Source organism: Phocoena sinus, chromosome 16, assembly GCF_008692025.1.
Source record: "Phocoena sinus isolate mPhoSin1 chromosome 16, mPhoSin1.pri, whole genome shotgun sequence".
NCBI lineage: Eukaryota > Metazoa > Chordata > Mammalia > Artiodactyla > Phocoenidae > Phocoena > Phocoena sinus.
The window spans coordinates 58596592-58608706 of record NC_045778.1 but is presented as its reverse complement, the minus strand read 5'-3'; the positions used below and the strand labels follow the sequence as shown (position 1 = coordinate 58608706).

The following is a 12115-nucleotide window of genomic DNA, read 5'->3' as shown; positions in this document are numbered from 1 at the left end:
CTAATGAACTATACACTTAAAAGTGGTTAAGATGGCAACTTTAATGTGTTTTTTCACCACAATTTTAAAAAACTGAGCATTTTCATTTACCCAAGTGGCAAAGATAAACTTGTTTAAGTGTTGGCAAGAGGGCAAGCAAAGAGGTACTTTCATAAAGTGTTGTTGGAACTACAAGTTGGTACAATGGTTTTGGAGAGCAATGATGAACAAACGTTAAATGTACACATCCTCTGACCCAACAATCACTCTTAGACTATTTCCTATAAAAATACCCACACAAATACTCAGTCTCACATATAAAATATCCACTATGGCACTATTCACTATATGGCACTATATGGCACTATAACAAAACACTTAAACAACCTGAACAGCTACCAATAAGGTACTACTTAAAATAATTTATGCTACTTCCATACAATGGGGTCATTAAAAATGAGCTCCAAAGTTATGAAACCCTGCATATAGCAAGCTACTCCATATGTGTGAGGAGAAAGGGGAGAGGATGCATGTAGTAGTACACACAGTGAAACTCTCTGGAAAGAGACAAAAGAATCAAGTCCCAGAAAATGGGGATAAAACGGAAATTTAATTTTTACTTTATACTGTTAGATTTAACAAGTACATTTGAAAATGAAAGCATAAGGGGAGGAAAGAAAAACTACCAACTCATTTCTTTTCAAATGCTCTTAGATTAGTGGTTTTCAGCTCTGGTTGCTCTTTAGAATCACCTAGGAGCTTTAAAAAATCTTAACTCCCAGAATCCACCAGAGAGCACCAGGATCTGACTCAACCGACCAGCAGATGGGTCCCTGGGTATCAGTGTTTTTAAAAGATCCCCAGATAATTCTAATTTTCAGCCAGTGTTGTGAAATCACTGATTTAGGCCAGGGTTTTGCAAACTGTAAAACGCCAGATAGTAAACATTATATCCTTTGTGGTCACATAAAGTCTGTCACTTTTTTTTTTAAAACTCTTTAAAAAATGTAAAACCATTCTTAGCTCCTGAGCAACACAAAAACAAGCCATGGACGGGATCTGGCCCATGGGCCATTTTGCCAATCCCCAAGTTAGACTACGCACAGGCTGGTCTATTGCCTGGACAAGGCACCATGAGACAAGGTATCATGAGATAAGGAATAGTCAAGAAGGCTCCACACTGAACCCACAAGTCTGGGCCCCAGCCCTCCAACTAGCAACCAAGTTGTTCTGTTTTGAGTGGAGGTGGGAGAACTTTGAACTCACATTAATAAAACTCCCAAGATACATTATAAACCAGCCAGCTTATTACTTTTTAGTAAGATGTAGAACTTTTACCATGCAGACTGAACACATATGCCAGCGTGAAGAGCACATTTTCTTCCTAGAGACAGTGACACAGAAAACCAGGCTATCTGTGGAATCCAAACAAGGGGAAGCTAACCTTAAGTTACAACTCATCCATAAAGCTAGGGCATACTTTCCCAACACAGGGACCAGCCCCAGAGAACTTGGAGAACTCGTTGACTTTCCTCCCTATCTTACTCTGGCTGAGCACTGCCAACAGTCATCTCCTACAGCTTTATGATCAGCCTGCTTGGCCTAAGAGTCATATCTCTGCTCACTGTTTTTTACTGTTACCTCCACTGCTACTGAGAGTCAAGGTTCTGAAGGGAGCACATCAGTTGCTCCCGTGCACCAACTACAAGACACAATAATCCTGTTAGGATGCTCTCCCAACACCAGTCTAACTCAAGTATTACCAGATAAAATGCTTTGTAATGATTCTTCTCATCCTCCATTTACAGGTTACCTATAAATTCACTTGAATAATGTAACCTAATTCCTACTGAGGATTAAGGTTTTTAATTATAGGTTTTCTTCTTTCACTTTCTTGATAAGTGATTCCCAACCATGTAGGAGTTAATGAAACCAAGAAACTAATTTTGTGTCACCACTGCTACCAAGACAGAAATACCAAGTGATATGTGCTTTTCAGATTAAATTAACGCTATTTTGTTCTCTAAAATGTAAAAAAATAAGATGTAGCCCTCAATTTAGTATTCGACACTCTTAAAGGTCAAGCCAATCAAAAATTGTCTTTGAACAATAAAAAAGTTTATGCTTTCAAATTAAAACACACATATCACAAACATTATGTAATAATAAAATTATAGTAAACGAAATATTCAGACTGACCCCATGGCATTCACACCACACCAGAATTTTGCCTGAAACAAAACAGTAAATTTTATCCACCAAAGTAGGTAAGTCCATGCTGGCTGAAAACTTCAGTCCTAGACCCCACGAATGAGGTACATAGTTCATGCTTCACAGATACATACATTAACCAGTCTTAGCCACCCCTCACCAGGGCCCTGAGGGGTAGGAAGGATGAAATGTGGACACAAGCACTCCCATAGACAGAATTCTCCAATTATAAAAATTCATAATGTGACCTTTACCACATCTTGGAAGATAGCTGAGATTTTAATCTGTGAACCCACCTCTGAAAACCACAACAAAAATCATTAAGAAATGATCTAATGTAAAATATACAAATTTCTCAGTATGAGAACTTCCACAAAACAGGGAGAATGACAACTAAAACAATTTTTCTTAAAAAAGAACACTCCCCTTACCTTGTCCTTGCTACCCAACACTCAAAAACAAGTCTGTACAAAACCACAAACACAGAAAAGGACCTTAGAGGATGTTACGACGCAAAGCCTTCAGACCTAATCTAAACTGCTCTCCTCACTGAGACCCTCCCCCGATAGAGCTGAGGGTTCCCAGGTCCACTGGGGAAAGTGAGTGGTCTCAGATCATCACCCCTGCTGTGCTACAGATGGTCCACGGTCACTCGCTGTCAAACTTAACAGAATTGACTTGGACAGAGATGGAGCCTCCCCGGTAACTGCCCCGCTTCTTCTTGGTTTTCTCATGCCGGAAGGATTTGCCTTTGGTGAACTTCAGAACTTGATTGGCTCGCTCCCCCCAGTCTCCGGTTGCACCCCGCTGGTAAGTAGAGACAGGTGGTTAGCACACAGAAGGACAACGCCAGGGCCCTGTCAGTTTCTTCTCCCTGCTCCAGGCAACCCGAACCCAGAGAACCTCCTACCAACCAGAACCAAAAGCTACCCTCTCTCACCCCACCCCCTCAAGAATGGTGAAGACCCTCTCTCTCCTCACCTTGGCGTCAAAGGAATTGTCTGCCACTCGAGCATCCACCTCAATCTCCTCCTCCCTGATCCTTCGGAATGGGGAGGATCCCCTTCGTTCTCCCTGAAGAAGAATGAAGCAGGAAATTCAGGATGGAGTGGCCTAGTGGTCAGGAAGGCCCTCCTGAGCTACACCCACAGCACGTATGCCAGGCCAGGCAAAGGGCTGTCAAGGTGCTTTGCAATTTTTCTTTCTACTCTAAACGCTGGCTCCTGAGAGGAAAATAAGGCAACTTACTTTCTTCCTTTTAGGAAACGTGTTGGGGGTCTGGGGCTTTATCTTCTTGGCTGGAGGCGTCTCTGCCTCCTTAGCAGCCTCATTCTGCTTCCGCTTCTTTCCTGAACCTACAAAACAAAAGGCCAGACTCAGGAGACCAGTTTCCTGTCCCTCGTCCCAGGGTCCCACACTGAGGGCCTCCAACTAACTGGAAGCCAGTCATGGGCCTCGGCTCCCTATCCCACCCCCAAGAGTAGAGCCCATCCTGATCTGGGGGACAAACCCAGGAGGCAGGTTCTTTGGATACAGACCTGGCTTAGCAACTGCCACTGCTGCCTTTTTCTTGCCCCGCTCCTCCTCATTGCTGTCCTTATCTGCTTTTCCATTCTGGGCAGTCAGTGCAGAGGTGCCATTGGCCTTGGCGGTTTGTGGTCTTGGAGTGCCCTTGGCCTTGGGCTTCTCTTCCTCCTGCTCACTGGAGTCCTCAGAGGAAGAAGTGTTGCTGCTCTCGGCCTTTGCTTTCTTCACAGAGGCTGGTTTGGAAGGGGCTACAGTTCCCCCTGCCTTCTGTGGCTTCTTTTTGGCTGGGGGTTTAGGCGTCTTCTCGTCCTCGTCTTCCTCGCTGCTGGAGCTGTCTGAATCAGAGCTGCTGTCCCCACCACCCTGAGAGGCCTGCCTGGCAGGCAAAGACGGAGCTGGTTTGGCCATCACCTTGGACTTAGGGGTGGCTACAGTCTTCTTCGTCTTCTCCTCCTCACTAGCACTGCTCTCCTCCTCGCTGGAGGAGCTATCAGCCTTTCTGGTCAGCGGCTTCTGGCCAGTGGCTGCAGGCTGCTTGGGAGTTGTAGCTGGTTTAACCACAGACTGCTTGGGAGTGGCAGCTGGCTTACCTGAGGAATTCTTGGTGGTACTGGCTGGCTTAGCAGGAGCTTCATCAGAACTGTCGGAGTCTAGACAGAGAGAATGGAGTGAATATCTCCCCAAATCAGACTGAGGGGAGCCCTTGGAGCTCCCACTGCCCTGAGGGCCTCCTATGCCTTACCTGAGCTGTCTGAAGAGCTCTCTCCTGCCTTCTTTGCTGGAGCTGGTTTAGTAGTTGCTTTGGAGATGACTGCCTTAGCTGGGGGTCTCTTTTCTTCCTCAGAACTTGAATCTGGAGAGAACCTATGGCATTAGGCTGGGTCCAGAGTCCCAATCCAACCAGGGGCAACGAAAAGAAGGATGCAGGGAGTTCCCTGGTGGCCTAGTGGTCAGGATTCTAGGCTTTCAGCGCTGTGGCCCGGGTTCAATCCCTGGTGAGGGAACTGAGATCCCAAAAGCGGCGCGGCGCAGCCAAAAAAAAAAAAGCAGAAGGGACAGAACCATTTCCCTCCCTACTCCTCATACACTCCCCAGACCCACTCACCACAGGTGATGACTCACCAGACTCGTCGCTGCTGTCCTCACTGCTCTCCACAGGCTGCTCCTTCTCTGCAGCTTTCTTGGGAGCCTGAATTCCCAGGGACTTCTTGGGTGGGGGAACAGAAGGCGGGGGAACTGAACTATAGGGACCTGTTTAAAAGGGACAGTGTGGTAGTTTTAAAATATATACACAAATTCTTTGATACTGCTTCCTTCTAGAAATGGAGCTTAATTCCCTATCCCTTGAGGGTGGGCTAGGATTAGTGACTCATTTCTAACAAATAGACTACGGCAGAGATGATGGCATGCCATTTCTGAGTCTAGGTTATAAAAGGCAACGTGGCTTTCTCCTTTCTCTGGGAGAAGCTGGCTGACACATGCCAAGGTCCACGTGGTGACTGCAGAGGTCCTCCTGCCATTGGGCCCTGGTCAGACGTCCAGCTTGACTCCCCGTGTCCAGTCACCTGGTTTTTTCTTCATGGGTTTTTTCTTCTGCTCTTCCTCCTCTTCCTCCTCACTGGAGGAGTCCTCACTGCTGGAACTCTTTTGGGCAGGAGTGGCAGCTGCTTTCACTGGGGCCTTGGCCACAGCTTGCTTTTTAGGTACAGTCTGCATCACACAGAGAAAATCAATTACCACAGGAAAATACTGACCCAACCAATCCTGCCATGCAATGGAGACCCCCCAATTACCAACGTCCCCAGTTCCTTCTCTCCTGCTAGAAATTAAGGCCCATACCTTCTTAGATACGGCTGCTGCCTTCCCCTCCTCTGAGTCATCATCACTGCTGCTGCTGCTACTGCTGCTGCTGCTGTTACTACCAGCTGCTTTGCCATTGACTACTTTAGGTGTTGGACGAGTTGGTATACCTATGAAAAAAGAAATAATGTAAGCGAGTACAAAGACAGCTTTCGGATCCACCATGGGCAGTGGTGCCGCCGCCACGATGCAGATTTTCAGGAAGACCCTGACAGGGAAGACCATCACTCTCAAGGTTGAACCTTCAGATACAATAAAAATTGTAAAGGCCAAGATCCAAGATAAAGAAGGAATCCCTCCTGACTAGCAAAGACTGATCTTTGCTGCCAAGCAACTGGAGGATGGCCATACTTTGTCTGACTACAACATTCAAAAGGAGTCCACAGGCTTCCCTGGTGGCACATTGATTAAGAATCTGCCTGCCGGGCTTCCCTGGTGGCGCAGTGGTTGAGAGTCTGCCTGCCGATGCAGGGGACACGGGTTCGTGCCCCGGTCTGGGAAGATCCCACATGCCGCGGAGCGGCTGGGCCCGTGAGCCATGGCCGCTGAGCCTGCGCGTCCGGAGCCTGTCCTCCGCAACGGGAGAGGCCACAACAGTGAGAGGCCCGCGTAATGCATTAAAAAAAAAAAAAAAAAAAAAAAAAGAATCTGCCTGCCAATGCAGGGGACACGGGTTCGAGCTCTGGTCCGGGAAGATCCCATATGCTGCAGAGCAACTAAGCCCGTGTGCCACAACTATGGGCCCGCTCACCTAGAGCCCATGCTCTGCAACCAGAGAAGCCACTGCAATGAGAAGACCGCACACCACAACGAAGAGTAGCCCCCGCTCGCTGCAACTAGAGAAAGCCCGTACGCAGCAACGGAGACCCAACTCAATGAAAAATAAACTAAATAAATTTTTAAAAAAAAAGAGTCCATTCTTCATCTGTGTGGAGACTTCGTGGTGGTGCTAAGAAAAGGAAGAAGTCTTACACCGCTCCCAAGAAGAACAAGCATAAGAGAAAGAAGGCTAAGCTGGCTGTCCTGAAATACTGTAAGGTGGATGAAAATGGCAAAATCAGTCGCCTGCGTCAGGAGTGCCCTTCAGATGAATGCGGTGCTGGAGTTTCCAAGGCCAGCCACTTTGACAGACACTATTGTGGCAAATGTTGTCTGATCTATTGTTTCAAGAAACCAAAAGATAAGTAATCGTATACTGGTTAATAAAAGACAAAAACTAATGAACAACAACAAAAAAGGAGTATCGAGACATTAAAAAGCCATAAAAACCTCCTTCCTATTAGCACGGAACTTAGGAGTCTGTCAATTCTCTTGCCTCTGGAGGAAGCATGAAGGAGAATGCTGTGGTTTACTACATCAAAGGATGAATTTCTTGCCCAATTTCAGGAATAAACCTGTCTTCCAAAAAATGATATGATGCAAATTATTTGAATATGCCCTCTGAAGTCTTTAAAACATGTTTTCCTCACTGCAGACTATTTCTGTAGTTACTAGTCCCTAACAATAAAACTTTTTACTTACTAGAAAAATGTTTCTTTTTTAAAAAAAAACGACACCAGTCAATACCTCTAGTTCAACAACCAGTGCCATTTCACTCCTGTGCTGAATTAAGGAATTTTCACTTCAGTCCCCAGGGCAACCTGGTCCCCAGTCCAGCCTCCTAGGAACATAAACAATACCTGGTTTGGCTAGGGCTTTAGCCTGAGCTTTAGCTGCCACGGGTGTTGTCTTTGGTTTCTGGTTCTTTGGCACCTCATCTTCTGAGCTTGAGTCAGAATCAGAATCAGAGCTCTTGGCCTTCTTAGGAGGAGCTTTGACTATCTTGGCTTGGGGCTTAACTCCCTTCTGTGAGAAAACACACAACCAGGAGAATCAGCAAGAGCTTCAGGGCACCCAAAGGACATCCTAAGGTAGAAAAGCTTCCTAGGTGCCCCCTTTTTTAGGCCTTGTCGCTGCCATTCCCTGTCTAGAGTTCCCTGTACCTGTCCATAAAACATATTCTCTTACTCTTGGAGTCCCTGACAGTATCCCAGAGAAACCCAATACTGCCAGGGAAGCAGAACGGGTTGAATTTCCTCTAGATTCAGGGCTCAACTTCAACCTCACATAATCCTTCCCAAACCTCATACTTCTACAACCTCCCTGAAAAACCATGTAATCACCTGTTGTATACCTAACACCATCAAGCTAAAAACCAAGATTTTAGTTTCTTCTTTCCAATCCCTTAGCAATCCCTTTCCTTCTCAAAGTTGCAAACCTGGACAGGCTTTTTCTTTTTGTCCTCCTCCTCATCATCACTGGATTCTTCACTGCTGCTGCTGCTCTCTGATGCCTTGACTGCAGCCTTTCCAGGATGCTGAAGCAGACTGGCCCGCTTGGCAGGTACAGCTGAACAAAAGTACAGGTCCCAGTAAGAACCAGAAATTTAGCACAGACAGGCTCCAAATCCTTTTCCTGGAACCATAACTCCCTGCTGGGTCTTACCAGCTTTCTTAGCGGGAGGCCCTTGGGCTTCTTCCTCCTCACTGCTGTCCTCACTGCTGTCACTGGATGAAGTCTTCTTCTTAGCCTTCTTAGTCACTGGTCCATTTGCCTGTAACTTCCGCTTTGGGGCCTTGGTGGACCTGTTGGGGTAGATTAGGCTAACTCCTGGGGAATCAGGACCTTCCCAAACCAAAGAACACAGTCCAGCCTACTTGGGGGGAGAAAACAGCCACACTAGCACAGAGGAGACTTACTTGAGCCAGAAACTATAGATGTCCAAGAGGGAAGAGGCGTTAGCATCCTGCTGGGTCTGTAAGAGAAAAAGCAGAGTAAGAAAGTTTTAATTTGATATAAATGTTACATCTCTGTAAGACTTCTCCTACTTGCACAAATTAGGAGAAAAATATTCTATTTACGTATTTCCCAGTTTTTGGCATCAAAAACTTGGGCTATCCCTGTAGTCTCTGGCACCGTCTATCTATTCCCCCACCTGTCAATCCTATTTATCAAAGCCTTTAAAAACATACATTTCCTTTACTCTAGCAGTGTACTAGCTAAGAATTTATCCTTACCCATGAAACAAACATCTACACAGGAGGACGACTGCGGCAACGTGGTTTATAATTCCAAATCACTGGAAACCATCCTCCAAGAGAAGACTAGTAAAAATCTACGTTACATATTCAGTACGTAATTGCATTCAGCTATTACACTGATATAGATTATAAGTTGGTATCCAAAAAAATGGCAAGGCGTTACAGTATATACAAAAATACTGGCCCAAAGTTAGATGAGTAGATGTGAAACTCACCTCTGCCAATTATTAATGTGTGACCCCGAGCAAATCACTTAATCTGGGACTTCCCTGGTGGCGCAGTGGTTAAGAATCCACCTGCCAATGCATGGGACATGAGTTCGAGCCCTGGTCCAGGAAGATCCCACATGCCGCGGAGCAACTAAACCCATGTGCCACAACTACTGAACCTGTGCTCTAGAGCCCTCAAGCCACAACTACTGAGCCTGCATGCTACCACAACTACTGAAGCCCGTGCACCTAGAGCCCGTGCTCCACAAGAGAAGCCACCACAATGAGAAGCCTGCGCACCGCAACGAAGACCCAATGCAGCCAAAAATAAATAAATGAATAAAAATTAAAAGAAAAATAAATCATTTAATCTTTCTGAGACTGTTTCCTTCCCTATAAGATAGATGACACTACACATCTTATTAACTTGTCGAGAAGATAAGAAATAATGCATATAAGGGGCTTAGCATCTGGAAATAGCATCTTGCCCTTAGTAAACCCTCCACAGAGATTAGTTTTTGTCACATAAAAAAGATTTCTGATTCTGAAAGGCCCAATTCCATCCAGCCCACTCTCTGCAGCCTCCCTAACAGTCAAAACAGTTCCAATATGAAAGCAGCTGTATCAGATCACATGGCAGGCTGCCCCAGCTTAAGGCAGCCCTTTCTGAGGCTGATCTGACTCTCAACTTGCATAGCCTGATTCTACCACAAAGAACAAGCCTACCTTCTTAGTCAAAGACTAAGACCGCTAAGGACTACCGTACCACTCCACTCTACCCTCAAGGTGTTTTCTCATGCAGTCATGTCTTTCCTTGAGATGTAGATTCCAAACCTTTCACATTCCTGGTCATCTTCCTTTTACTTGTTTTTTGGAACATCCTAACGTAAGATAACAGCTTTCACTCACTGATGCTTCCTGAGCACCAGGCATCGGTACTGCCACTTTGTATATGTACATATCATGTTACTCACAAAAATGCTATAAAGTGGATGATGACATCTCCATAGAAGTAGAAACGGATTCAGGGACGTTAAGCAAGCTGCCTGGATTATACATTTCAAAAATGGCAGAGGCTGTTCCCAAACCTAAACTTGTCTGATACCATACATCAAAGATTCAAGCCAACAGCTATGCCTGCTTTGTAGAGAGAACTATGATGCTCAATCCTGCTTCAGTAAAACGAAAAGCAGAACCCTGCCTCTACTCGTTCATTTTCTTCTTTAATAACAAAAATCCCAGGCTTCATTATTTCTAAAGCAATTTTACTTATCTTTTGAGTCCCGGGTAAATTCGATTGAGAGTTAAGGTCAAGTCACGCTCGGCATCAGCCAACATAAAGCCTAAAGAAAGAACCAGGAGCCTCCAATGCCTCCGGTGGGGCACGACGCTGCCGCCTCGCCGCACTCCGCCAGCCACGTGACCTAGGCCACGAGGTTCCCACGCGGCCACGGCCGCCCCACTCACCAGAAAAAAAGCAACAAAGCTCAGCGCCATATAGTCAGACATCGTGGAAGAGACGCCGAGACTCCAGGCTTTCCGGCCACCGCCGAGTGCTCGGCACAAAGGCCTGGCAGACACTGGGCTGGCGAACCCCACAGACCTCCCTACCTGCAAACCTAAGCATGTCAGGGCCCGGAGCCCTGTGGTCATCCCACCCCAGCCCATGAATCATGCCCGGGACTCACAGCGCCTGTTGCCTTGGCGAACTTGTTGGCCACGTCCGAGAGCTGGTTATCGCGCAGAAAGCCGAGCACGAGGGGATACAGGTCGCTGGGAACCACGCGGCGCAAGCCGGCGTCCGCCATCCTCTCGGCAATACGCGTCACTACCGTTGCCGACGCACGCGACTCAGGAACCCGGAAAAGGAGGGGTAGGGGCGGACCCGCGTGACGACATCGCGCCGCGCAGGGCGCGGCGGAAGGGGCCGGCGCACTCCGTAGAGCAGCCCCGCCCACACCTCGGAGACAGGGTAAACGCGAAATCTACTAACGCTTTCCGGTCCCGCGAGTGTCGCCATCTTGGTAAGGGTGGAGCCCGCCGGTCTGCTTTGTGAAGGCGGAACCCTGACGTCAGGGGCCACGCCCTCAGCCGCGGCGGGAAAACTTCGGATTTCCCGCGCCCTGACTTTTTGATGGAGCCACCTTTCCTCAGTGCTGCGGTTACCCGCGCCCCTGGCATCTGGATGCCAGAGTAATGAGTGGGCCGGGGGGCCCGAGCTGACCTTGAATTCCTCTAAACTTGGTCACATGATCTCCCAACCTACCCTATTCGTGCTGCCCGTGGACTCCCACTCTTCATCTTCACTGCTTCCAACACCCTGGGAGGCCCTTTCTCAAGATACCACCCCAACCTCTGCATTCCCATCTCTATTACAGAGGACGCTTCAGATTATCTGTGGTAGTGGTGAGGCGCTGACCTTCAAAACTGCCCCTACCTCAATCATGACTTGCCCATGAGACAACCCTTTCCTCTTACATAACACAGCCTTAGGTCAGCTCCATGAAGGGAAAAAGGGGTTGTGCACCAAACCTGAGTGACAGCAGCAATCTCTTCAAACCTATAATCCTGAAAATAACACTTCTACCTCCTGGGGACAGCCCACACTATGAACCCTCCCTGTGGAAGAACTAGAAAACCCCTCAACTGCCTCTCCTTTTGTCATGAGTACTGAAATTTATCAATCAATGCTCAGGCCTGCCAAGTTAATTCCAAGTTCTATCTTATGTCAGTTCATATTAGCAAACAGCAATCCCTTCAGTCCTATGCACTACCCCTTGACTATTTCCCATTCATGCCCCTCAGGGAGGTAAGGATCCACTTTCTCAAGGGACACACCTCTCCTTTGCCTTTCTCAGGCATTCCCCTGTCCTTGGTATATAATTCCTACAACTCCCTCTTCCCCAAAGGTCTATCCACCTGCATGCATTCTTTAAACATCTGAGAACCTGCTGAATGCCAAGCATTGTGCTCAAGCTATTATGGTCCACATACACACAAGTCTCGGTTTCAAAAACCATTATTTGCAACAGTGTGAGCGTCCTCTGGGTCCTTGATATTAAAATTCCTTCCTGGACCAGTAGCACCACCTTTGCTGGAAATGCAGAATCTCAGGCCCCACCCCAGAAGTCAGAATCTGCATTTTTAAAAGATCTCCAGATGATTCAACTGCTCTTTTAAAGTTTGAGAGGCACTCCTAGATGACTGATTTCACTTACAACACTCTTGAGGAGCAGTTTCAAGTGGTCA

General features: G+C 47.0%; 1 protein-coding gene and 1 pseudogene across 2 annotated transcripts; one reads left to right on the top strand and one right to left on the bottom strand.

Annotated features, from left to right (window-relative positions):
• Window positions 1–23: 23 nt before the first annotated feature.
• Window positions 24–10771, bottom strand: NOLC1 (nucleolar and coiled-body phosphoprotein 1). Of its 2 annotated transcripts, none has more exons than XM_032608248.1 (13): window positions 10555–10771; window positions 8316–8371; window positions 8062–8201; window positions 7835–7965; window positions 7257–7419; window positions 5557–5687; window positions 5283–5427; window positions 4840–4968; window positions 4460–4570; window positions 3729–4367; window positions 3439–3545; window positions 3172–3264; window positions 24–2997 (listed from the first exon to the last, which is right to left on the bottom strand). In XM_032608248.1, exons 1-13 carry the CDS (start codon window positions 10672–10674, stop codon window positions 2839–2841), a joined length of 2124 nt encoding a protein of 707 aa, XP_032464139.1. In that variant the 5' UTR covers window positions 10675–10771; the 3' UTR covers window positions 24–2838. The 2 variants fall into 2 exon arrangements, with proteins under 2 accessions (XP_032464139.1, XP_032464138.1); XM_032608247.1 differs by having other exon boundaries at window positions 7257–7422; window positions 10555–10767.
• On the top strand, window positions 5700–7225 carry LOC116741545 (annotated as a pseudogene).
• Window positions 10772–12115: the final 1344 nt, after the last annotated feature.